Source organism: Bubalus kerabau, chromosome 17 (genome assembly GCF_029407905.1).
Source record: "Bubalus kerabau isolate K-KA32 ecotype Philippines breed swamp buffalo chromosome 17, PCC_UOA_SB_1v2, whole genome shotgun sequence".
Taxonomy (NCBI): domain Eukaryota; kingdom Metazoa; phylum Chordata; class Mammalia; order Artiodactyla; family Bovidae; genus Bubalus; species Bubalus kerabau.
The window spans coordinates 9664892-9691324 of NC_073640.1; the positions used below are offsets into that span (position 1 = coordinate 9664892).

At 45.8% G+C, this 26433-nt stretch overlaps 1 protein-coding gene and 1 long non-coding RNA gene across 3 annotated transcripts; one reads left to right on the forward strand and one right to left on the reverse strand.

Moving 5' to 3' along the window:
• The first annotated feature begins 4205 nt into the window (after window positions 1-4205).
• Window positions 4206-6415, forward strand: LOC129630788 (uncharacterized). The gene is made up of 3 exons (XR_008703753.1): window positions 4206-4330; window positions 5723-5872; window positions 6279-6415. It is a non-coding gene; the product is annotated as an uncharacterized LOC129630788 (long non-coding RNA).
• Window positions 6416-6941: 526 nt separating this feature from the next.
• On the reverse strand, window positions 6942-22787 carry MAF (MAF bZIP transcription factor). Of its 2 annotated transcripts, XM_055551267.1 has the most exons (3): window positions 21473-22787; window positions 9311-9371; window positions 6942-7078 (listed from the first exon to the last, which is right to left on the reverse strand). In XM_055551267.1, the coding sequence occupies exons 1-2, from the start codon at window positions 22600-22602 to the stop codon at window positions 9338-9340; spliced, it is 1164 nt and encodes a 387-aa protein (XP_055407242.1). In that variant the 5' UTR covers window positions 22603-22787; the 3' UTR covers window positions 6942-7078; window positions 9311-9337. The 2 variants fall into 2 exon arrangements, with proteins under 2 accessions (XP_055407242.1, XP_055407243.1); XM_055551268.1 differs by lacking the exons at window positions 6942-7078; window positions 9311-9371 and adding an exon at window positions 11802-17258.
• Window positions 22788-26433: the final 3646 nt, after the last annotated feature.

Below are 26433 nucleotides of genomic sequence, written 5' to 3' on the forward strand. Positions count from 1 at the left end.
GGTCCTTCGCTATGGAGGATCACAGTACGTATGAGCACTTAAAGGCCCTGAGATGGACGGAAGCAAAATTAAATGTTTAATTTGGTCTTACCCATAATTTCCGTAAACGTTTGCCCACAGACCTTCCCAAGCACACCTTCAAAAAAATACTTCAGGAGTGGTGGTATGTTTTCAGGGGGAGGGCAGATAAATGGCTGTTCTAGATTCTTCTCCATTCTCCAGTGGTGGCAGCACTTATTTTAAAGCAGAGGGAAGGCGTCCAGTATCGTAACCACAAAGTGCTTCGCAAACAAATCAGACCCTGCACGGCGTCAAGGTCAAAGTTTTGCTCCATAGAACACTGACGGGGGCCAAGTACGGCAGGATGTTTACTCTGCCAGGTGCTTACATACATTATCATATTTAATCCTCTGCAGAAGCCTTTGAGGGGGCATCCCTATTTTACAGATGCAGAAGTTGTGTATCCTTTTTCACGTGATGGTAGTCACAGATTTTGCTGACGACTTTTTATTAAATGGGGCTTTCAATGGCGTGATTTAACGCTGATTTATCTTCACTATCCAGCAATTTCCTGAGTGTCAACTGTGTACCTGACACTTTGCACATTACAGGGCATTAAGGAAATGCACCATCTATTATTTTTTAAATGCTCTTGAAATGACAATCTTTATCTTTGAGTAGGAAAAGGCTGCTCTGTGACCTACCACCATCAAAACCACAGGATCATTCGTTTTTTGGAGCTAGAGGGGTCCTTAGGGTCAAGATCATGTGAAGTGCTAGCCCCATCTTCTAGATCCTTCTCAGATTATAACGCATTTTCTTCTAGGCATCACTCAACCCCAGTCAGAAGAGGATGGCTAAGGAGGAGAGGGCAAATGAGCCTACATTACCCGTGCTGAGGTTAAACACTGAGCTGTTTTACTAGGAAAGAGAGAATAAGGTGGGTGAGGAGAGGTGGCATGGTGTCCAGCTAGAAATCCCTGCATGCTTGTGGTGTGAGGTCAAATCGTATCTGAATTGCTCCTAGGCCTGAGTTTCTACATCTCTATAAAGGGGATTAAAGTAACCCTCCCTCTGGCTGCTCTGAGGATCAGCAATGGCACAGGTCCTGGCTACCAGAGACACTCAATCAATGTGAAGCTCTGGATGACCATCAAAGGACAGATCACTGAGAGGATGATGGATGGAGGGGCATCATGGTCTCCAACTCCACGAAGTTTTCTCTAATGCCTGACCAACAGGTGACCACCCTGAAGGGACCAGAGGAAATGGTGACTATTAGCTCTGCAGTCACTGTTTTAAAATCTGACTCTCATGGTTTCTATACCTGCAGAGTTAGAGGGAAAAAATAAAAGTCATCAGCTTGAAACCTAGTTCATTTCTGAAATCCCTGAGACGTGGGATTGGAAAACAAGCCCTGTATGCATTTGGTAAGATACATGCATGTTTCAGCAACCAATATGGAAGTCTACTGCCTCTTCTTCTACATTGTTCCCTTCCTTTTGGCGATCCTCCCAAAAGCCGAACTCCAGATAACTTCTAACGCAGCCTCCCCAACGTCCTGGTTACATGAGCTGGCATTCTGGGTTCAAGTGTATGTCCTGGTACTTTTGTAAAACTATTTTCCAGTTTCAGAAAATAAGACCCTGCTAATGAGCAAATCACAAGCAGAAGATCTGCTTTGAAAAACTAGTATTTCAATTAATGAGATGATCTGGCACTGATTTAAAATGATTACCTGTTTTGCCAATACGCATGAATGTCCTTCTTTCATTAAACATACTGTACCTCTGTTATACGTTGTGTTCTTTGTGTTTGAAATTTACAGAACATGTTCTTTTACTATTGTATTTTATTTTACTGGAACATTTTAGGGTTTGTTTCTTTGGGTTTGTGCCAGGGAACCTCCCATTTGCCCCAGTAACTGACCCACACCAACCTCTTCTCTGTAGTCATGAACCCCAAGTCTCAAGGCCTTGGACGCTGATAGCTCTATCGACATCTCTGAGCAATTTCATCTCCATTTTCATACACTGTATTATTTTTCAAATGTAAAGATTTTATTGTGTAGTGTCCTGTTTCTAGGTAGAATTCTATACCCCTTTTCATTTTTCATAGTAACAGTTTAATACTTAAGAGTTGGGAAGACATACAAGAAAGTCTGTAACGAGAAAACTTCAGGACACCCCCATATAAATAATTCTCATCTTCAATGCGACAGATATGAAACAGGGTTTCATGCACAACGCCTTTCAAAAAACTACACTTTTCAGATTCAAACCCAATAGTCCTGAGAAATAAAGGGCTAACTTTTGCTTGATATTAACCACAAATTACTTTTTCCTTTAAAAAATTAATTAAAAACATGAGATGGAATAAATATTTCAGGCAACCAGCAGCGAAATGGGAAAATACCATGTGTTTGGAGTTTTAGTGCCCTCTGAGTACAGAAATTTATTTGCAGCAAGCAGAAAATAGACAGCAAGCATAAAAATACAGCACAGTCCCCCTAGTAAAATTATTTATCAAGCTAACAAGGGAGGGACCCTTCTAGTAACAACAAGCCAACAAGGAAAAGACATGGCTTTATATTTTACCTTTGGGTTAGCAACCCAGTAAAAATGCCAACTGACAAGCACTTCACATAAACATTTCTTTCTAAATGAGCTTCCTTGTTAGAAGAAAGGAAAAAAAAAATGTCTTTTTAGCTAAGGCACAGTATAGCTTACAGAGAACTCAAGCATATATACACTAACTCTTTAGGGCCAAAATAATATAACTGAAAGAAGAAGTTCATGTGAATGACAAACGGACTTAACAAATTTAAAGTTCATTGAAGAAAATGTGCTTATATTCTTATCACGGTATCCTCATAAGGATATCGACAGACGTCCACAGTTTTGTAAGATGATTTTTCCGGGCCATCTTAACAGTCTCCAAGAAAAGAATATATACATATATACTCATATATAAGATATATATGTACTGACATTGCCTCTACTGTACAAGCCTCATTGCTATATTTTTTTCCAAATATTTACTTTATGAGCAAAACCCCAAAGTCAGACTTCACAGTTTAACAATACCAAACTTTGATTATAAATTACAGATCACTTTACTGCAGCTTGCAATGGCCAAACCGAAAAAGGGGGGAGAAAAGAGAAGAAGAATAAAAGTGGGATGGGGGATCCTCGAGTTGAAACCAGACAGTGACTTGATCCCAAATAAATTTTAAAGAAATAGTAAAAAGATGCATTCTCAGATTAACTGCGCCCTCAATAGCTTGGAAAGTAACACCTGATGGATTTACAATGAAATCACACACTTGAAACCCATCTTCCCTAAAGTGACACATCTGGTCATTAACCATGGCTCCCCCCCCCTCCAATTGTATCAGGAGACGATGCAGAATGTGAAGAACACTGTAAAACGTTGAGTAAAGATAGACAGAAACGTCTTGGTGGATCAGAATTCCTCCTCCCGCACCTCCCGCCACCGCACCCCCATCAGTGCCTTTAAAAATACAAATTTCTCAGCAACAGGGATGGAAAGGTTTTCGTTCCTAATATGATCTGGCTCGAATAAAATAGGATGAAAATTTAAAAAATAAAACGAAATCCTTCCTTACTTTTTTTTTTTCCCCTGTGGGGAGCCGGGTGACCGTCACAGTGCTTGCTGCTGCTAAAAGCTCCAACCTCTGGAGCACTAGGGAACCCCTCGCTCTGGAGCAGGAACCCGATTGCGAGGCCCAAACTCTGCAACTCAAGACCTCCCAGCAGAGTTTGGGAGCGGGGCTGGTTCTCCGCCCACACACGTGTAGGGCGGGTTTAACCACATGTACGGGTCACGTGCCATTTGGTTACACCAACCCTGGGGCGTTTTCCACCGGGCTGGTCAGGTAGGGGAAACAAATTGGAGCGCCAACAGCGGTAACATCTTAATTAACCAGGGTCCCCATGGAGACCAGAGTGTTTCGAACGCATCCCATTTTTTACCAAGAATTTTATCCCCAACAACTCAGCTGGGGAAGACTCTGAAAGCAGCACATTTTGGGTCCACAGGCTTCACTGGACCAACAGAGCGCCGAGCACGTGGGAAACACGTGGGAAGGCCTTGCCTCCCTGGAAAGAAAGTGATGCCCAGGGGCCTCGCGTGCGCAGGTGTGATGGATCTCCAGCCGTTGCTGGGAGGTCTCCTCCCGGGCCGCCCAGCAGCCCCGAGGCTTCCAGAAAGCCTGTCCCATCCCAAACCACTGCTCCTTCCCTGGAAGGGAGAGCTCTGGTCCAGATCTCCAAACAAAGCACGTGTGCTTTCCTTCTACGACGCAGTGGTGAGGAACTGCTTCGCTTTGGGACTTTAAACGGAGAAAAAGAGAAGGAGAAAAAAGGGGGCGGGGAAAGTCTGGGGAAAATGAATAACGGAATAGTCTTTGGGCATCAGGACAGAACCGCCAGTAGGCACTACCCACTGAAGCGAAGGAACGAGACAGTGCTTCTCAACTGGGGTCCAGAAGATCAAAATCGGTGAAGGGGATTTCTGTTCCCTCTTGGCGACCCTCACCGCTGGGTGGAGAGCAAGGCCAGGCCTGCGTGCCCAGCAGAGTCCTCTGGCCTTCTGAAAAGCAGTGCAGGATTTCCAGCACTGTCAGACATATCTATGCACCCCAAGATGCTTTGAAAGGACTTTGAAGTGGGGGGGTTAGGGGGGTTGGGGGGGCTGGGGTGAAATAAGAAAGAAAAAATGTAAAAGGAAACAGGAAATTCTATTCCCTATTCAAGTCAGCCCAGTAAGAGACCCCGACTGTCAGCTTCCCCCCTGCCATTTCTTGTGCATCAGGAATGAACCTCATTTTAAAATATAAACAAGCCAGAGGCACACCATGGGGGGAGGCTCAAACCCTTTAATTAACCACCATCCATTTAAAAAAAAAAAAAAAAAGGTCTCCACTTGGATTAAGTTTGGGGTAGGGGTTCAACCCTGGTGTCAGAATCCCTTTAAATAATTGCTAACACTCTCCCCACCCCCCGCCCCAATGACTGAGGTCTCTGCTTGGCTGCTGGCAGGAGCCAGAGAAGAAGAAAAGAAACTTTGTCTGTAGCACCCAATTTAAAGGAGGCAGTGACCTCAGGGTCAATTTCAGATCAATCCGATTCTCACCTCCACTGCCTACCTGCTAGCAAATGAAGTTACTGTGCTTTTCTATAGACTGAAAGGGCTAAAAGGAAATTGTCATTTGCTGCAAGTGATGACCCCTTATTAGAGGATGGATGCTTGCTGAAAGGAACATGGAAAACAACTCCCTTCCTCTTTTTTGTCACTCTCACCTCACCAGCGATTAAGGTGTAAGATGCACCCCTGGCTTGATAATTAGGTGTTAATATCTCCCAGCAGCTTATACTGGAGGCCAGGGCTGGGTTGTCTCCAGTGACAATAACTGTAATTCCCACAGCTGGTCTGACTTGCCCACTCAACACCTGACACTCCTTCCCCCTCCCTTCCCCAGTATTAATTCCCATCTGAAATTATATAAATGCTAATGGCTTTATTACGTTTCCCGTAGATGCTGGAAAGAGAGGCACTCTGAATTTTGCCATTGGCTTACCCTTGTCCCAGCATTTTCCAAATACTGCAAAAAAGAAAAAAAAAAAAAAAAAGGAAAATAAAAAATAAAAGCAAAACCAACCCTTCTGCATAGCTCATTTATTGCTGATAATTTCATTAGGTGCCAGGAAAAGCAAAAAATGCAGACACTAAACAACAGCTTTACAGTGATTTTTGGATCGAGGAAATGAAAGACTCAGCAAGCTGGAGGCGAAGAGAGTTTCAACATTGGCATCTGTGAACGGCAGCAATAAATCTGAGATTCTGGCAGGTGACTGAATGTGTGCTTTTAGAAGGAAAGCTCTTGACAGAAGCATCGTTTTGTTTTAAATAACGAGTGCTATACTCCTGTGCAAAAACCCTTCTCCCTCCCACCACGCCTGCCCCCACCAAATGCATAATGTCTCTTTCTTTAAGATAGCCCCTTCAATAGCATCCTAAGGACCACTGAAAATAATGGGACTTCATTAAGCTGGTTGCCCTGTACTTGTTCTGCCATAATTGATCGATTAAACCTGCTCACAAGTAGGGCCAGTGTCCACAGAAGGACGTTAGGCAGCCTTGTGTGGGAAGGAGGGTGGGGGGGTGGCTATCTAAACAAACAACAATTTGATAAGGTAAGCCCCAGTACTAAACAGTTGAAACAGAATTATTTTCCCTTCCTTTCTCACACACAGTGATGTCATTTGCTGAAGACACACTCCTGGAATCTCTGAGGGGTTGGTCCACTCTCCAGATCTGCATGCCAGACTGCACCCTACTCTTTGCTGTCCTCCGCAGCAGGGCACTTACTCTGAAAGCGGAGTCCTGAGAGGCCCTGAGAGGTCTGCAGTGAAGCCAGAGTCCAGGCCAGCCACTGTTCTCACGCGGGCTTTTCAAACACAGGCGCTGAGAAGTGAAAACTTAGGTTCTGTGTTTTTCATACAGCCTTTGCCTGAGAACACCTGATTCACCATTTCTCTTAAAAGATGTTGATGGACTCTGCGAGGGAAATAACGGTTACAGCATCTGTAATTCTATGTCTGAATTAAACAGCTGTGCTCAGGAACCCACATGGACACTGGGCATCAGGCATCCATGCTTGCATTTTATTTCTGGGTGATCACGGGCAGCGATGTGGGAGGACACGTTATACAAAATAGAAACGAGATTCCGGAGTCTTTTACTGTGTTTTTGTTTATATCCCAGCTGGTAACAGAATAAAGCCTCCCTTACGTTGGTTTGAATTCACATTGGTATAGTCAGGATAAAACATTTTCCACCCAGCTAACTGTAAGATTAGGAAGAAAGAAAAACTGATGGGTACTTAGAACCTGGGGCAGAGCTGTTTATACGAATTCCATCAGGAATCTCCCACGAGTGACGGAAAAGCTACAAACAGGCCTCTCCCCTGTGTGTGTCCCACCTGCCCTGCCCCAGGGCAGCTCTGTTAAGGCTCGGATGCATCCGGGTGGGTCTGAGAGAATGTCAGGAACATCTGTAAGGGTAGAGCAGACACATCAGCTGGCTCAGGTCCACCACCACCTCCTGAAATTAGCGTTTCAGCACACAAGACGAAAGAGCGTGTATTAAAGTCCTGTCTGCTTTCAGTTTTGGTGCAAGCTATGAGTAGCTGTTAATCTCCTTTTGACAATTCACCCTAAGGAACAGCCTCCAAGGTGAATTCCAAAGCCACCCTTGGCCTTAGGGTCACGCAACACCATCACCTGTTTCCATGGCAATGATGCTAACGTGACACCTGACCCGGGGTGCTACCATGGAAAAAACTGACATCAGACAGCACTGTGGGAGCACTGTTGTCTTGGCGCATTAGAAGTCCTTCCGTAGAAGGCACGACCTCGACAAATCACGCACTTGGGCAGACTTGCGTGTGTTAAGCTGAAGCATGCACTAGTGGGAAATGTTCAGATCAAGAGGTGCTACAGAAATGGAGCATTTCATCTGTTGGTGACAGCCCTTAGGATTGCTATTTTCTAATAGTACCAAGAACCATAATATAATCTAGACTATGTTTATGAGAATAAATAAAAGGTAATTAAATGCCTCCCCAAATGGCTTCTAATCTAATTCTCAGACTTTCGTCTAGAAAATGGCCAGAAATAAGTCACGAAGTTGTACATAATAGAAATCAACAGGAGAGTAGAAAACTACGGTTGCCCATTTCTGGCTTCCGGGACTGAAATCTCTTAACCAAAGTGACTTTCTAAAAATAAACTAACTCTCCCAAGAGTATCAAATATTAAACTTTTCATATATCCACTTATAATATCTAATATCACAGAGTAACTTTGAGGAATTGTTCTCCTACCCAATGTCCCCATCTGGCCAAATGCCTTTCTCTTCCTGGTTCTCACCTGTCAATCATGTGCACAGCTGAAATTTGATTTCTCTCCCACCAGTAATCTTATATGAAGTATTACCTGGGGGGTCAAGACCCGTGTGAACCTTGCCTTAAAAGTTCATTAACTCTTTGCTCAAAATGGATGGTTTCAGTGTAACAAAACCTGCCCGGTGGGTCTAGATCATCCTATTTAATAGATAGCTTTCAAACTTCAATTATAAAGACAGGGAGAGAAGAAAGGGATAAAGTTTTGATATAGCATGCACACACGAGAACACACAAATTAATCCCAATGGTATACACTGAGTTAAAAATCTTCATATGAGAACTATTAAAGAAAATGTTAATTTTGTTTAAGGCTAGGAAAGAAATCATGTTAAACAGTCACAGTCCAGTTACTCAAAGACTTTCCCAATAACAGTATGTAAAAGTAAGTAATCAGATACCATGTTTGAAGAGTGGGGGGAAAATGTGGGTCTGTTTTCTGACATTCTCAATTCACTGGATTCTTAAAGTGTCTCCTTGGCAAAGAGTAGCAATTTGACAGTGTGACTTAAACCAAAAGCTGTATTTCATGCAAATTTCTCAGCAAGCAAATTTCATTAAAAAAACAAACAAACAAACTTCATTCCATTAGCCAATAAGAGGTAACAGGAATACATAAAATGATAAGGCTAAATACTTATTGGTGTAAGAGTGTTGGTCTGGTTCTCCAAACGAGTAGGATTCATAATTAAATTCACCCTGGGAACCTTGTAATTGCAAACCCATTTAAATAGCTTAATTTCAATTTTATTTTTGTCAGTGAAAATCAGATTTCTGAGCCCGATATCCTCCTTCAGCCTAGTGGGGAGTGGCTCCAAACTCATATTTGGACGCAGAGGAGGGACACAGTGTGTTTTGAAATTACACTAACTTTTCCAAATGTGAGCATGCAGTGAGTTATAGGAGACGGTAAATTTGGAATGGTTATGTGAAGCCGGCCAATGGCCACGGATTCTAACGGCACAGATTGGCCCAGATTGTCTGACATTCAGGCAGAAAGACCGAGCAGCTCTTTGGGAGTCGAGAGACTCATGCTGGTTCAGGCTGAAGGTCTGAGATCCGCTCAGACTGGCTGAGAGCTCTGTACCCCACGCCTCCGTGATGACAAGAGCGCAGAAAGGCATGCATGCTGGTCTCGCAGTCGCCAGCCTTCTCCTCAGCATCTGGCATCACCACCGATGTACGCGTGAAACCAGACACTACAGCTACGAAAGCAGGAGGCTTTCACACCTGGAGAATGATCCGCATTCCTCACTCGCTCGCTCGCTCCCTCATGGAAAATGCGTTAAAACAAGCACATGCAAATCAGAAATCAAGATGTACCTCTTTGACTTCGGGCAACAGGATTTTTCACATCACTGATGTAGAGGATTCCCTTGGGTACCTGATTCAGTAAATATATTAAAATAAACAAAGGGTCATTAATAACCAGGAAGAGGGCTTTATAAGGACAGCATGTTCAAGGCCACCTAACTAGCTAGGAGAAGGGCAGAATGAGAGCCAAAGAAGAGGAATTTAGGTCCACTTGCTTTGGCAGCCTGGTCTCAGCCCTGCCAGAGGAAGGGTTCGCATGGAAGAGAACGGCATGGTGTGCTGCGTCAGCGCCCCCTCCACCCTGCCTCTGAGCCTGCGAAGGTGGAGACAGTGATGTCCACTGGCCTGGCAGCCGGCATCAGCCCTGAAGCTGCCCTCAGCTCAGAGAACCAGGTGATCCCGGGTTCACAATGGATGAGGACTGAAAGGTCTCTGATGGGTGTCCCCCAGGTGTTCAGACCGAGCATCCCTTGGTCCCTTGGGGAACCAAACTGGCCCACTTCTCCCTGGCTTCGTTACCTAGACCGATTCTCTTCCATCTTCCCCCCTCCTCTTCCACAGACAGGGTCTATTCTGCTAGTACTGCTGACCTTAACTGTGGACATTCTCTTAACAAATACAACTGTTTAGAGATCACTCTTTTATTTATTAACTTCCACTCTGTTTAAATTAGTAGCAGGGAATGCTTAGAACGGTAATATGAAAATGAGGTTGCTTTTAAAAAAAAAAGTCTTTTTTGCTTCACAGTGAATAACAAAGCACAGTAATTCAAAGTAGTTCAGCTTTCTATGGTTCAAAAACCCCTTATTGCTATTAGCTGTACTGATGTAAGTGGCAAAATAATTATCATTTACTGTACGGAGTCCAATATTTTCCAGACAGCAGTTTAATAACAAAGCAGACCTGTCATTTCTCTGTATAGTTAGCCATACTCTACAAGTGCAGACTGTCAAAATATATTTAAAATCTAATTTAAAAAATTCAACATGGTTACAACAAATCTGTGTACAATAACTGTGATAAACCAGTAAGTCGATCTAATTTTTTTTTCCAGTGTGGAGATTCAGTTATTCTTCTTTAATCTGCCCCACTTTTATTTGAATTACTTTACAATTGGTGTGAAAAAAAATACACGATACATACACCTGCTGAAATATCTCGGCTGCTGTAACTGACATCGACTCTTTTACTTAAGTTTTCATTTAGTGTAACTCTCTAATTTTTCCAATGTCCTTTATCTAAACAGTCTGACTATGCATTAAAACACAGATGAATAAATTTGGACTCATATCTGTCAGAGCTGTCCCAAATACATTTACGGGCTTTCATCCACATTTCATGTTAGAAGTGATTTTTTTAAACATTAAGGCACAAACTACTCTTTTTCATGTCAGAGTATATACTAATCTTTTGCCAAATATATTATTTCTATGCCAAAAAAAAAAAAAAGAAAAGATACAAGAAACATACTGATGTTATAAAACATGGAAGTGTTATCCATGATATCAATTGTTCTCCATTTCAAGTTCAAGTGGCTAATCTCAAAAAACAAACAGAAAACAAAACAAAACTTTCCATATAAGTTTACTTTAAAAAAAAAAAACAACCTTTAGGAACAACAGATTCCATTCGAAACACAAGTGAATAGAGTATAAAAGCTTCAGAGATTGTGGAGGGAATATTTTTAATTCCTTTGGGGCACTGCAAACATATGTTAAGCTTCTGCAAGGAATATTTTACATGACATCATAGACTCGTGAAGCATTCTTCAATTTTAGAACAATATTACAAAGCAATAATTGAACGGAGACTTTGCAAAAATGCCCCTGTGCCTTCCTGACCAGCTCATTGATAGCCTCTGTTATTTTTGGAGAAAAAGAATCGGGCCTCATTAAATGTGATATTTGGCATCTTGCCTGAAATCTCATAAAGTAGATGTCCTTTTTAGATCATTGGTGTCATTTTCCTCACGATGACCTCTATTCGCTGGCCACCTGGGGAACCCATCCTGTTATCAAGGCATTTACTTTCCAAAGCAGGGGAGAGAGAGTCAGTTCGCACACATGAATAGGGTCCAAAAGCCAATACCGTGTTCTGTCCTCATCACCTTCACCCAGCCTAGTCACCAGGGAAGAATGGAGGGGGCAAGGGGACCTCGCCTGGGAGTAGAGAGGAGACTCTCGAGCTGGACTGTGCCGTGAAGTCCAGGCCAGCCATCTGCTAGCACAGAGCCTCCACGAGCGGGATCTATTTACCTAACAATTAAATGGTACTTTTTAAATAGCATAGGAATGTGCAGTGATACTCCAAGGAAGATTTGAAAAGGTCTCGTGAGCAGTACATCGGACAGGGCGCCCTGAGAACACACAGGTGGTCAGCACGCACCTCCTCGCTGCCCTGAGTCGTGCCAAGTCAGGCCAAGGTTTTTTTTTTTTTTTTTTTTATTCTGTACTTTTTTTTTTTTTTTTTTTTAATTTTATTTTATTTTTAAACTTTACATAACTGTATTAGATTTGCCAAATATCAAAATGAATCCGCCACAGGTCTTCGGCCATTCAGGCCAGGTTTGGCTCCCGCCTACCAATATGTGGAGTAGACCGAGGAACTCCTGTCGTGTGCTCATTAGTATGTCCTGATGTGGAAACTGCAGATTCATCTTTTAATAGCTTCCCCCTCTACAATGTATTAAAGAGCTTCACAAGGAGATAGATAGATAGATAAATGGCAGATGAAAGAATATGTTGGGTTCACTGCCTGAAAACAGACTCAACCATCATCTTTTAACCGATTTCATCCGAGAATCATTACTGCAGGCTTCCCCCATCCTAGCAAAAAGGACTTTAGTGGAATGTGGCAATGTAAAAGCGGCTCAGATGCTGAGACCCTTGCATTCCTTTCATCAAATATATCTGCACATTTATGAATCCTTCCCTAAGAGGAGAAGAAGGGGAAAAGGGGACGTTTATTTAAGAAGGTGCAGAGATGCTTAATTATGTTACACTGAAGGATCTAAAAAACTGAAGGTCCCTATAAGGGGGAAAAAAAAAAATCCCGCATGGAAGGGCTGTTTCCTGAAATGAGTGATTTTAAACTTTGTCCTTTGCAGACAGTTCCTGAGTGTCTGAGATTCAGCAGCCACTGTGTTAAACCCAGGAATGCAAGCAAGCCCCTGTAGCTGGAGCTATGGGTGAGATCCTAACGAAGTTTGCTTGAGTGGCTTTCCCCTACAATAAGCATCAAACGGTATCAAGGCAAATCCCAACTGTAGTATGGAGATTTCTAGAATGACTTAAAGCAGGTTATCTGGATTTCCTTCCCTTTCTCTTTTGCCTCTTCACCCTGTCTGTAACCAGAGAAGGGGAAACATAAAATAAAGCTAGATCTGGAAAATGGGCCAGAAAATTAAGAGAGTAAAAACCAAATGACCTGGACCTGAAGATCTTACTTCCAGAAGGTTCCTGGGGTGGCTGGAGTGTGGTGTGAGGGTCCCTAGTGAAGGAGGAGCGTTTTAGGACTGAATCCTGCTTCCTCCCTCCATGCACCCACCCCTGAGCTCAGCAGATCAGGTCGTTTGCACGTCCCCAAGGCCTCCACTGCGGCTCGGGTGGTCCTCCTGGAACACGTGAACCAAATCCCAGTACACGTCCAAGAAGCGGGCTGGGCCCCGGCCGCACTGGGAGTGACCGCCAGTGGTGCCCCAGGCGCAGGTGTGGGCTTGGCCATTTCACAGGGGCTTTGTGGGCAGAGTCCTCAGCCTTCGCTTCCCGCCCTGGGGCACCACCGGGGCCTGGGGCACGCAGGGACTGCATGTGACCTCAGGCGGCAGCCGGACCCCACCCCCACGAGCCCTGTCCTTCTGCACCTGCCGCGATGGCCAGGGGACCCTGAGGGTGGAGAGCATTCCTGGCTGGGCAGGGCTGCCCAGAGCGAAGGGGCCCCAGAAGCTGCAGCCATGCTTAGACACCCCAGAGCCACCTCCCAGCTCTTCTCCTCACCCCAGCCTCTGTCTACACGGGGACTGGCACAGGAGCGGGTTGATGGGCCCCGAGCCCCAGCTTAGGTGACTGCTTTCCGGTCCAGTGCAGTGACTTCTGAGTCTCTCTGATGGCCCTGGTGACTAGGCATGAAATACAGACAGGACCCTGGGATGGGCCAGGGGCCAGGCGCTCAGAGGCTGAGGCCCTGGAGCTAAGGACGTGGCAGTTGTCTTCAGGGATCCTGGGGACTCAGAGTCTGCCACCAGCCTGTCAGTCATCCTGCAAATAAATCCGGTCTGGTGGGAAGCAGTGGCCCCAGGAATGACCTAGAGTTGACCCCTGGCGATTAGGGGTCAGAAGCCAAGGTTGGTCTCTGTTAGTGACACCACCACCCCCCACCCCAGCCCAGCCCCTGTACACCAGCTAGCTGCCCTCTGCTCCGCTTTGCTTCCTGGAAAAATCCCCCAAAGGAGACCAGAAATCCACTTCTCCAGGCTTCCGGAAGCGGACAAAGGCATGGAGAACGAGGAAAAATTTGAGGGGGGCAAAAGGGAACGTGGCTCTGCTGGCCAGGGTTTTCAGCTCAGGGCGCCCTTCATGGCCTCTTTTTCAGCATTCTCTTGGGACAGGGACAGGGGTGGGTGTTGTGCCTCCTCTCCCCCTTCTACAAAGGTTTCGTGGCCTCGCCTATTTCCTACCCGAAAGAACCAACCGCAAGGAAAAACCATTCTTTGGAATCTCAGCTTGGAAACACTCAAGGCTGGTGATCAGAATATTTAGAATAGATTCAGAATCCAAATCCCCTGTGTGTAACTCACACCCAGGCAGGCCTGGGCTGGGTGGGGGCCAAGGGGGTGTGGGGGTGAGCACAGAAGTATTTCCTCTCCTCTCCCCCCTCCCAAACCTCCACAGACCACCCCTCCCTCATCCTCCCTTCTTGAATTAATGCCCCTTTCTAATCGTAACTAAAGGTCCAAGAATCTGTGGAGAAGGGAGGAATGTGATTTTGCAATCCAAAGTCCTAATTATAGGGGGAAAAAAATAGTTATTTGACAAAAAGAAAGGGAAGGAAAAGGAACTGTGTGTTGAACGGGGAAGAGGTGCTTGGTAGATGGTATGATTTGGGTTGAGAACTGTGCATTCCAATCAGAGCCTCTCTGTGGAAAATGCATTTTGTGAATTTCTTAAAACTGTCCAACTCTGATGCACTTTCATAGAAAGATCCAATTTCTGTGTGCCGCTGATGTGTTCTTCCTATCTTAGCCTTGTTGTATCGGGCAAACTTAGGGAAAACACACAAAGGGCTTTCAAAATTAAACAATGAAACTGTCACGATGCCATCAGACCTACTGTGGTGACCATAGAAATATGGGCACAGCACATCCGACTGGTCCCAAATGCCCCCACAGCAAAGTCACGGGCTGATATATTCATAAATGCCCGAAAGTTAAGACATTCGCAATTTCCTCTGAGCTCTTAATTGGGGTTTGAGCTCTAAAATTGTTTTCAAAACAGAAACACATGTGAACATACAGGGAGGAAATGGACAGCGGAACCTGGCCTGCACCTGCGTGCAAATGTGCCTTCGAAGGCTGCGTCTCAGCTCTCTCTGGCTTCCCTCATTTCTCACCTCCCACAGACGCTATGGGGACGGGTGGGGAGCCGCGGGTTTTGCTACGCCTTCGTGCTGAGCAATTTGATTTGCTTTGTTTTTTGTTGTGCCCCTCTTGAAAGGGTAAAGATGCTCCCACATTGTGGCCGGACTGTACTCCTTTATGCCCTGACAGTCATGAGACAGCCTGGGAGACTGAAACGCTCTCACCCTGTCCCTTACCCCCGCTGGAGAGAAAAAACAAACAAAAAAAAAAACAAAAAAATGCCCAGACAGAGCTGGGTTTGTTCACGAGCCCCGGGTGGAGCCAGGCTTGGAGAGGATTCCCCTTTTCTGGGGCTGTGTGATGTCTAGATTTTGAAGATTTATATCAAAAGTGAGAAAAGCAGTGTTATTGAAAGGTGGGTGAAGGCTCCAGCTGTTTTTTAAACGCATGCAAAAATGGACAAACAAGCACATCCGCGTTCAGTGGTCTGAAGGGCTGGATCACCTCCCTGATGGCTCCTGTCTGCCTAGTGTTGGACTCGGGACATCTTTTAAATTTGGGATGGGCCCGCGGTGAGAAACAAACTTTAGGTGTCTCATTTTCCTATTGACAGCAAGGAAGGCACCGACTCCAAATTATTCATGCAGCCTCCTGCAGAATCATCAGAAGCGGTGAAAAGTGTAGCCTCTCATGGAGATGTCTCTTCCCTAAAAACGAAGGCATTTATTTCTTCAAAGAAAAGGGACAAAATTTAAGAGCAAATCAAATGAAAGTAAATCTCAGTGGGGAGCCTGGCAGATGAGCAGTCTAAAGTGGGTGAATCAGATTTCCTAGCTTCTCTGATCGCACGTTTATATAAGAAGTAAGGTCTCCGAGCCTGGCTGTGTGTTTTACTGGCATGGAAATTAGTCGGCTAAAGCTTGTCACTCATGGACCTCAGTCTTCCAACCTATCTTGGTTAGTCTTTAACTACCAACAGGCAAAATGTGGCAAGCAAACTTTTAAATATATTGATTGGCCTAGAATGGCGGGTGGAGTGCGTTTCATCAAGTCAAGGGTGAACACGGAAGTAAGCTGACCTAAACCAAAACATAAAGACAACGGCAAAAAACCTTCCAACTTCGGGACTTGAGAACCTTTGAACGTGTCAGAAGCCACTTGGGTCATTTCAGACAAGGACATGCAGGGAATGCGGCTCCTGGGACAGCTGTACCCCGTGTTTGCAAGGCTGGTTACCATTTGCCCCTGTCCACAACGTTTACCCTGAAAGCTGGTGGTTTGGCAAGGGGAGGTCCTATTTAAGAGCGGAAGTATCTCGAATTGACTGGTGTCAATAAAAACTACTGGAGTGAAGGTATAAGGAAGAAAAGATCAGAACCTTAGAATTGCACATTCAGTAATAAATACGGTATTTCCCATTGGAACGGCCTCTGTTGAAAGCCCAGGTGGTTATGGCAGGAAGGCAAATAAATGATTATCTAGACATCATTTCCTCACTGAGAACAGGAAGTAGAACCTCTGCCTCTCTGATGTCAGTCTATTAATGTGTCAGATACATTGTAAAAAATTATTACATGATCCTGGGGAAAAAAAGGAAACATGGGAAGTGATTTTGTGGCTGCCTGAGAGCAGAGAAGGGGGAGGAAAGAAAAGCCCATGGAAGGGGTGTACTGAACTAACTAGTTTCACTTACGGCTCTGCCTGATGAATGACCACGTTTGACATCACTGATAATTACAATACTATCCAGGGCCCGAGAGGAAACCAGGGTGCTCGGCTCTGCTAAAGCTTCTGCCCGTGGCATCTGCTTAGGGACGGGAATCAAAAATTTTTTTTTTCCTTAGTAAAATTATCTGCCAGAGAAACAAGGAAGCGTGAAAAAGTACTGTTTAGAGTGTGCATGTCTACCATAGGCTTTTAAAATGCTGGCTGTTACCTTCTGGGACACTTCCCTTTATACCATTGTATATAGCTTGTAAATTTCAGTGGATTTTTTTTTTTTTTTCAACAATATAACAGGTTGAAAATAAGCGAGTCTATTTGGGTTGGCCATTGTAAAGTCAGAAGCACCAGCATGTTTCCTGTGGGTCTGTACCTAAGACCCTCAGACAGAAGGCACAGTTAATTAGCCTGGAGGTTATACATGTAATACCTTTCGTCTCTAACACAATCATTTATTCTCTTTTTAAAAAAGGAAATTAAACAGAAGTCAAGGGTTGGCTGTTTTTCATGACCGCAGACAGTGATAATAATAATGATAATAATAAATAGAAGTCTCATGTAAATTTCATTTTGTGAATACACGGGTAAAGCACATGATCTTGGGGCTTCCAAAATGTGGTACGTCCCACAGATGGCTCCGACTTGTGAGTGGGCTCAGTTCTGCATTTGGAATGAAAGGAATTTTAACACTATTTAGACAAAGCCTCAAATGCAGTGTGAAGGGAAAGCTAGATTTCCTTACATGATTTAAACAACAACAAGAATTAGAGACCTATTTGTAGTAAAGGCGCTCCGGCAGGATTTAGGATTTTTTGGTTTAAAAAAAAAAAAAAGCATGTATTTGTGTTTACCATACATTACATTTCAAAGCTTTTTAGTAATTTTTTCCCCTAAATATGGTTACTTCTTCTAACGCCTTTTATTAGGAGTTAAACTTCTCTTAAAGGCAGCCACCAAAATCGCATTTTTTTTTTTTGGCCAACGCCACTCTGTGTTTTTCATATTTGGACCCAAAACCTGCTTATTATATTGAACTGCCTTGTAGGGTCCTATCAAAACACCTAATTGTTGGACCACTGTATTTTTCTCTGAAGTGGCATTTCCCATGAGATAACTATAATAACTCCATCCTGGTCACTCTTATCTGGAAAATGTGTTTGCCTAAAATCTTGCATCAGATGCTGAGCTCTCTAAGTGATACATCCATTTCTGCTTCTACAGTGGGAGACTGCAAACCTCCTTGCTGGGATCAGACCAAAAAAAAAAAAAAAAATCTCTGAAGCAGAGAAGAACAGCTAAGTTCAAGCACAGGGAAGAAGGTTTACTAAGACTTCTGTTAAAGCAAAATGAAGTGTGGATTCAGGGTCCCTATCCAAGCTAACAGTGAGAGAAAGGTCAAAATGCCCTGTTAGCCTCTGTCTTCGTTTTCTGTGAAAGAGGGAAGGAAGGCTGATACACGGCCAGAACTCATCAGCGCCAAGCACAACCTGCTTTCCTCAAAATCAGGCCTTCGTTCAGAGTTGCAATATTATCTTTGTTTCTTTTTTTTTTTAAAGGACAGAAAAGAAAATAAAACAGAAGTCACTGTGTTGGCCTCTATCTTCAAAACAGTGTTGGCTTTGTCTAACATCCTATTAGCGATCTAGGGGAAGTTGATGAAGAATGCAAACTGCATGAATTTGTAACATTAGTTGCATGAATTTGTGTCATTTTAAAAATACGTCAGTGCTGTTAGTGAAAGTGGCTCCAGACTTTCCAACTGATCTTTTCAGGGAGCCCCCACTCGCAACCCGTGTTGGGATGAAATACCAATAAATCAAACCACAGCCTTTATTTCAATCAGGCATTATTTTTTTGCTCCTATTCCAGGAGCTAAGGTGCTTTGCAATCATTACCAGCTCATCTACGTGGAGATGCCCTCAGCTAAATTTGCATGGGGAAATATGATTTAATAACACAGTTTAAACCCAGATATATACTTGGACTTCTGTGAGAGGAGGATTTTTCTTTTTCCTATTTAAGACAAATGACCTTCAAAGTTAAAAACACAAACCAACAACTTTGATGTGTTCAAAGTGTTGATGTGAAATCTTGTCAGGCCTTGCTAACAAGAAAATCATGGTGTGTGAGGGAAGAAGAAAAATAATCAGTTTCAGCCAAAAGGCAAGAACTGTTTATCTTGACCACCGAATGCATATGTGCCCAAGCCACCTCTGCCAGTGCCCTCTTTCTGGGCTCATTTCTCTCCAGATGGGCATGCTGCTGGGGGATTAGACACTCAGGGCGAGGCTGAAAAGGCCCTGCTCTCCGGTTGGCATTTTTGTTTGTTTCCAGCAAGGCAATGGTGTCTCAACTTATTTAAAAACTGAAAACTTTGACAGGGAGGGGGATTTTCAGAGATCGCATTTACATTACATATTACTAATTATTAGAAGGACTGCACTAACAGAACAGCCTGTGTTTCACTCTGAATTACTGCCTCGCTACTTCTTCATTACTCCTTCCTTTAGAGCAAAGGATGCCTTTCAAACTTCTAATGCAGTGTTGGGCCCAGTTAAACTGCACACTAAGAAACTGAGTACAGAATCAAAAAAAAAAATGCAGTTTATTATTGTAATTATTCTTTCTCTTGATATAACCAGAATTGAAAATGAAAGAAAAGCACATAAGAACATCACGCGTGGTTAGTTAGTAACTCAAGATATAAAACAATTTTGCACAGCAAAATATGTAAAAGAAAAGTAACTGACAAGATTTTTTTATATTTATTGTGGTAAGATTTACTTTTCATTTGTTTTTAAAGACAGGATGTCAGTCCCTGAAAATAACATTTACTGATTATTGCCTTTAAAACTGTGGATTTTTTTTTTTAAGTTACAGAAAATCCAGTTCTGCACCACAATACAACTGTAAAAAAATCTGCATCATCTTAAAACTGTGCAGTAATGCCATTTTTATAACTGCATAAATTTTATTAGCGTTCTAAACAGTTTTGCAAATTTTTTTTGTATTATATGCTTGCAGGTTATATCTAGTGCAATTCAGTCCCAAATACTTTAATTTGAAAAAAAAACAAAAACATACATTTTGAATGTAAAATACCCCTACAGATATAAACAGGGGTGCTTCCCCTTTTAATACTTTGGTTTTCAATACAGTCAGTGGTATAGCAAAGACTACACATACCCAACTTATATTTAAGTTGCAAGCACATGCTGTATAAGCTACTTTTTTTTTAAACAGTCCCCTTGCAAACTCTACCCCCCTTAACATCACAACAGTAAACAATTTAGTGCATCAATCTTTTAAAAAATCTACAGCTAAACAGACCTAACTCTTTCAAATGTATCTATAACATTCCTTTATCTGTAGCATACATTTTAACTGGGCTAACAGATTATAAAAACTAGAATTAAATTATATACTAGAAACCCATAGCATTCCACATTTGACAATGACCAAAAGCCAAAAAAATAAAAACAAAACAAAAATAATGGGGCAGATTTCTTTCTCTTAAAAATAAATTTTAGACTGCTTTCGGCAACAGCACAGTTTTAGTCCACCCAATGGGGTGGTCATTCTCATTTAAAAGGAATACTTTAAGAGTTCTTTACTGTTGGCCTTGTTAAAATTTTTAACCCATTCCGGCATCTTTGACAAGGAGCCCCTTCAGTGCATTTACAATGGGAGGCTGAAGTTCTGAGTAACTCAAAGCAGTTTTGGAGCACATGCAAACTTTCATGGGAAGAAGACTCTAGGGTTGCACTTTTTTTTTGTTCTGAACTCAAAAAAGTCATGAGGCAGTAAAACAAAAGTGTGAATGCCAATGCCATGTCTTCGAACGTCCATTTCCAAGCCAAAAGGAAAAAAAAAAAAAAAGAAAAAATAATTATACCATACATGTCCAGCATGCAGGCTTTTTTTTTTTTATTAATATAATGTCTCTTTTCCATAAAGTCTTTGAAACAGTTATAGTTCATTGTTGCTAAGACAAAGTAGCAAGCATAATAATGCATGAGATGAGAATGAGTTGTTTTTTTTTTAATGGCAGACTAAACTCTCAGATTTGGCATCATAAGGACCAAAACTCACGAGTCACACCCAGAAGGTTGATGCAGGCTTGATTGTGGCAGGTTCATGAGGATTTTTTTCCCTCTATTTTAGCATAACAATGCTCAAAAAACCCCGATGGAACTCAGCACGCTGCAAGTCTATAACATTTCACATTTTTTTTTCCTTTGCAAGCTCAATCTCATATGAAGAACTCAGGAGGAGAAAAAAACTTAGCCTTTTTTTTTTTTCTTTTATCTCAAAGGAGATGGGTGGCAAGGGGGTGAAAGTGGAGGATGGGGGGGGGTGAGTTAAGGGCAACACAGCAAGCTCCAAAAACTCAAAGTTCTTAAAAAAAAAAATCCAAACAAAATAAAACACACACACAGAAAATGAACACCAGCTCATGAACTGAAGAAGAAAAAAAATATGTGAATGATGCAGGCTTCAAAGGTGAGCATGAGGAACTCTGTTGAGATCTTTGAACATAAGTGAAAGGGGTGGGGGGGGGGATGTTAAAAAAAAAAAAAACAAGCCAGCAAGTTATGGAGAATTTCAGATTGGCAATCCATGAGCCAGACCACCAGCCCCTCCCCGACTCAAAAACAGCCGCCACCACCACCATCATCTCGGATCAGTGTGTGTGTGTGTGTGTGTGTGTGTGTGTGTGTGCGGGGGCAACTGGGGGGGGCGGGGGCAAGCTCGGGAGGGGAGGGGGCGAGGTGGTGGCGAGCAAGGCTCTTGGAACTGCAAGCCCACACCCGAGTCGGACCCCCACGGAGCGCTTATCAAGGTGGCGAGCTGGGGTCGCGTGTCAGACTCACATGAAAAACTCGGGAGAGGACGGGTTGTCGCTGCTCGAGCCGTTTTCTCGGAAGCCGCTGCTCACTAGCTTCTCGTACTTCTCCTTGTACGCGTCCCTCTCGCGCACCAGCCTGGAGATCTCCTGCTTGAGGTGGTCGACCTGCTGCAGCAGCTGGTTCTTCTCGGACTCCAGGACGTGCCTCTGCTGCACCCTCTTGAAGCGGCAGGACTGGGCATAGCCGCGGTTTTTCAGGGTCCGCCTTTTCTGCTTCAGCCGAATCACCTCCTCCTTGCTGACCCCGCGCAGCTGCCGGTTCAGCTCGCGCACCGACATGGTCACCAGCTGCTCGTCGGAGAAGCGGTCGTCGAAGTGCAGGCCGCCGGCCGCGGCGTGATGAGGGTGCAGGGCGCCCCCCGCCCCCGCTGCGCCCCCGCCGCCGCCTCCTCCTCCGCCGCCGCCGCCCCCGGCGCTGGCCGGGCCGCCCGAGCCGCCGCCCGAGCCGCCCGCGCCCCCGGCCGAGGCGGACGCGCTGCCCGCGGCGCCCGGTGCGCCGGCCGTCGGGTGGTGGTGGTGGCCGGCGGCGTGGTGGTGGTGGTGGTGGTGGTGGTAATGCGGGGCCGCGCCGCTCTGCGCGGCGGCCGCGGCGATCACGGCGGACACCACGGCGGCGGCGGGGCCCATCTCCTCGCCGCTGCCGCCCAGGGAGGCACCGGCGCCGGCCCCGGCCGCCGAGGCCAGCTGCTGCGCCCCGCGCGCGTAGCCATCGAAGCCGCCCTGGAGCTGGTGGCTGTTGCTGATGAGCGCCTCGACCGCGTCCTCGGGGCTGAAGCCCAGCGCCTCGGGGTTCAGCTGCTGCGGGTAGCCGGTCATCCAGTAGTAGTCTTCCAGGTGCGCCTTCTGCTCGCTGCCTGAGCCCGGGCTGGGCGCCGAGAAGCTGGGCGAAGGGGGCACCGAGCTGCACGGCGTGCTCATGGGGGTGGAGGACAGTGAGCCCCCGGCGATGAGACGGCCGCACTGGCTGATGATGCGGTCGGTCTCCACCGGCTCCTTTTTCACTTCAAACTTCATCAGATCGAAGTCATTAACATATTCCATGGCCAGGGGACTGGTGGGCAGGTCGGAGTTGCTCATTGCCAGTTCCGATGCCATTCTCCTGCCGCCGCCGCCGCCGCCGCTCCGCCAGATGGGCTGCAGGAGAGGGGCCAGCGGGCTGTGCTGGGTGGCCAGCGGGTGAGCCAGCTTGCCGGGCTGGGGCGCTTCTAGCTCGCGCGGCGGTGGCTGGCCCGAAACCTCCGAGCGCGCACACACACACACACACACCCCCCCGCCGCCCTGCCCGCGCCCCCCGCGCCCGCCCTCCCTCCCCCCCTCCCCGGCTCACGCCAATGTGCTCGCTCGCTCGCCCCGGCCCCTCCTCGCCTGCTCGCCTCCTAGCGCGCCGAGTCGGCGGCTTCAGGCTCGGGAAGGTCCTCCGCGGGCTGCGGTGGTGGTGGCGGCGGCGGCGGCGGCGAAGCCGGAGGAACCCGGCTGGGTGCGCGGCGTCCCCCGCTCGCCGCTCCGCTGCGCGCTTTGCATAAGGAGGGCTCGGCTCGGCTTGCTGGCCCCGGCTGCAGGCGGGGCGCGCGCGGCGGCCGTTCGGGGCTGCAGGCGCGGCGGGAGGCTGTCCGGGCGGCGCAGGCCTTGGCACCGGGGAGTTAACACTTCATGCTTCTCGCCTCCTCTTCTGCCTGGCTCTTTTTTATTTAAAAAAAAAAATTTTTTTTTTTCTCTCCTCTCGCTCAACCTCGCGCTCTTCCTCCCTCCGTGCAAAGTGCAAGACAGAGGTGCAGCCGGGCTGGAGGAAAGGGAGGGGGGGGGAGTTGAGTTCTTTCTTGCCCTTTTTTTTTTTTCTTTTAAAGCGAAATAGCGAAGTCCTGGGGAAAAAGCGAGGCGCAGAGCAAAAGGGGGGAGACCGAGCAGACGAGCAGCCGGAGCTATACAGCTCGAAGATGAAAAAAAAAAGATTTTAAAGCCTCTGATCCAGCAAGAAGAGTTTAAAGCTATTGCTGAGTTTTATAGCACTCGTGACGTCAGGCCCAAATGGGAAATTGACTGGTACTCCGGACCAATGGGAGGCGGCGGGAGCGCCCGCGATTAGCATAGGAGTCGAGAAACAAGGAAACTTTTCCGAGCTGTCAATCACGGCCCAATCAGCTGACTGTCAGCTGGGACGGGCAGTCTTAACCCTTCCCACGCCGCAGCCTCCGAGCGAGGTTGCAAAGACCGGAGCAAAGTTTGGTGCAAGAGGGGACGGAGTTTTCCCGAGGGGCTGCGGGAATCCAGGTGGACAGCGAGGACGGTTTGCTTTACTTCGGAGCTAGAGAGGCCTGCCTTCCGGAGCCCCAGCTCGCCTGCCACTCGCTCGGCCAGGCCACGGTTGGCCTGCTCCCCCCCAACTCCTTCCTGACCGCCCCCCCCCACCCCCCACCCCCTGCCCCGCCACTCCCGCAAGGATCATGAATTCGCCGGGTAGCTTTTTCTCTTTGCTCCACCTTAGGGCACCCAGGTTTCCGCCCGGGGGGAACCTTCCTTCCCCGGAGCCTGCCAGTGCCCGGAGGGCAAACTTGACCCCAACTCTTTGTCCCTCTCCCCGGTGCCCGCGCGCACCCGCGCGCGTAGGGGCGTAGGGGTCCCCACTGCGCGCTTGACCTCGCCCGGCCGCGCGCCTGCCAGGGCGGCTCCAAGTCCGCGGAGAGAGAGAGCCCGTTTTATCAGCCTCTTTTAAAGGACTTGAAATGAGTTGCTCAGGGGCCATTCCGCGCGGGGGCTGGCTGCCCGCTGGCGTCTCCCGTCCTTGGCTGGGGGGTGCGAACGCGAATTAACTACGGGAAAGCTCGGTGTCAGGTCAGCCCGGCTCCTCACCCTCGGGCCTCTGACTCTGGCCCGAGTCTGGCCTTTGAGACTCACTTCTCTCTCTCATACACACACACACACACACACACAGACGCACATACTCATCCACCCCCTTATGAAATCTGACTCCTGTTTATCAGGGTCCTGCGCGCCCTTTGCACTTTTACATTTCACTTAATTATTTCCGACTTGATCGTGGGGAGGAACGGAGGCGAAAAAAGAACCAATACCCCAGCCCTCACCAGCTCCCCTCGAAGGGTTAAGTTTTAAACCGCGGTTTCTAGGACGGGTCCGGAAACCCAGAGTTGGGGGTAGGGAGGACGGGAGTAGGGGCTGCTTCTCCCCCTGGGGGTGGGGGGTGGGGGGGGGGAGTTGCAGATGCTAATAACTGTTCGGTTTTCTCCATCGATTCTTCTAAAGCTTTGCAAAAAAAAAAAAAAGAAAAGAAAAGAAAAAGGAAGGGGGGAAAAAAAAAAAGAAAGAAGGAACCAGTAACTCTGTTTCTAAGATTTTAAAGCGATAGGCCAGATGGAGAAGCCGAGATTTATTTGAGGGAAAGCGAAGAGGGCGCGGAGCCGACCCAGCGTTTGGAAGACCAGCCTGCCTGCCTGGATGTTGGATTGTTGATTCCTCCAATTAATGAAATGCACTTGGTGTTAATCATATTTATCTTATTTTATGGGAGGGGGAAACGCTAGGAGGGTGCATAAAAAAAAAATCTGAAAAGCCTGCAAAACGGTCGAAGAGTGAAAACTATTGTTGGACCGAGTTGGTTCTTACCTCAACAGCGCCACCTTTCGGCAAAGGTCAGTTGAAATTGATCCGTGTCCAGTTTTGTTGATGAAATGAAAAGAAGCTGGTTTCCCTAGGTGGGAGGAGGAAAGAGGGGCGGAAAGTTAGTTTGGCTGCAAGTGGGAGAACCCGACTTTGTCAGGAAAGAGGCTGAAGGCAGTGCTGGCAGGTGCGGGAAACATTTTTTTTTCCCCACCGTCCCCTTTGACTGTGGAGAAAGAGGCCAGGGGACCCGGGAGACTTATGCAAGAGGCTCCCGTGTAACAAACAGGGCCCCAAACCCTTTTAAAAAAGTGCCAGGATGCATTTTCAACGGGCTTTATGGCAATATCAATAGAATTAAAGTTACTTGTAATTCAGTGATAAATGAGATGTCTCTAGTAAGTAAGATTAAGTGCAGTGCCATAAAGTTGTTTATCTGAAAAGTAATTCTCAGAAAACCTGACTTCTGACACTTAGTCATATATTAAGCCAGCTTCTTGAACATTGCACTTCAGAATGCTCTCACCCACCCGACTGCATACTTTACTATTTATAATGAGACCTTAGGTGTCACTCATTGGCTTCATACACCAGATTAGACTTGTGTTCATTTCCCTCATGCTGGCAGCCTTGGGTTTCAGCAAACCCGGGAATCCCTAAGGAGAGACTCGCCAAAAGGCTTGTAGGCAAGTCGTTACCCTAAAAGGCCAGCACTGTTGGTATTTTCCAGAAAAGCACTTTTTCTTTTCATCATTACTGCAGAGATGATGTTTATAAGAGTAGCTTGGGTTTTATGGGAGTACTTTGTTGGGATGGAATGAGATATGTCCATAACCAGTTTGGGGAAGAAAGAGTGAAGATTATGTCAATATTTATGCAGCCTCACAGAATCTCTTTGCTTTCCTCTTTCAAACAGTATTTCCCCTAGTAATGAAGTTAAGGGATTACAGCTTATGTATTCAGAGGGAAAATTTACTGCTTAAATTACAGAAACATATTATGTCATTAGCATTGTCTATAGCAATACTTTTCTAAGTCTTTTTAAAGTTATTAGCCACAAATGCCTGAAGTTTATATTTTAATGTAAAATATGAATTTCAGTATACTTAGGAAGAATTAATTCATTTTTTAATTAGAATTTTTGCTTTAACCCTTTTGCATCAGATTTTTGGTAAAAGCTGTGAGATATGATCCCTGCCGCTCATGAAAGTATTTTTGGTCAGGAACACTGAAACTGCTACATTTATAAATAAACAACATTTATAAACAAAGTTCACTAATGACGAAGATCATGAGATACAGACTCATGGCCGT

What these genes read in the sequence shown, in the direction of transcription:
- MAF (XM_055551268.1), bottom strand. Translation starts at nt 22,602, where the DNA reads ATGGCATCGGAACTGGCAATGAGCAACTCCGACCTGCCCACCAGTCCC. An exon ending in TCCTCTCCCGAGTTTTTCAT is followed by an intron (nt 17,259 to 21,472) that starts GTGAGTCTGACA and finishes TTCCAAATGCAG; the next exon opens with AACTGAGCCCACTCACAAGT.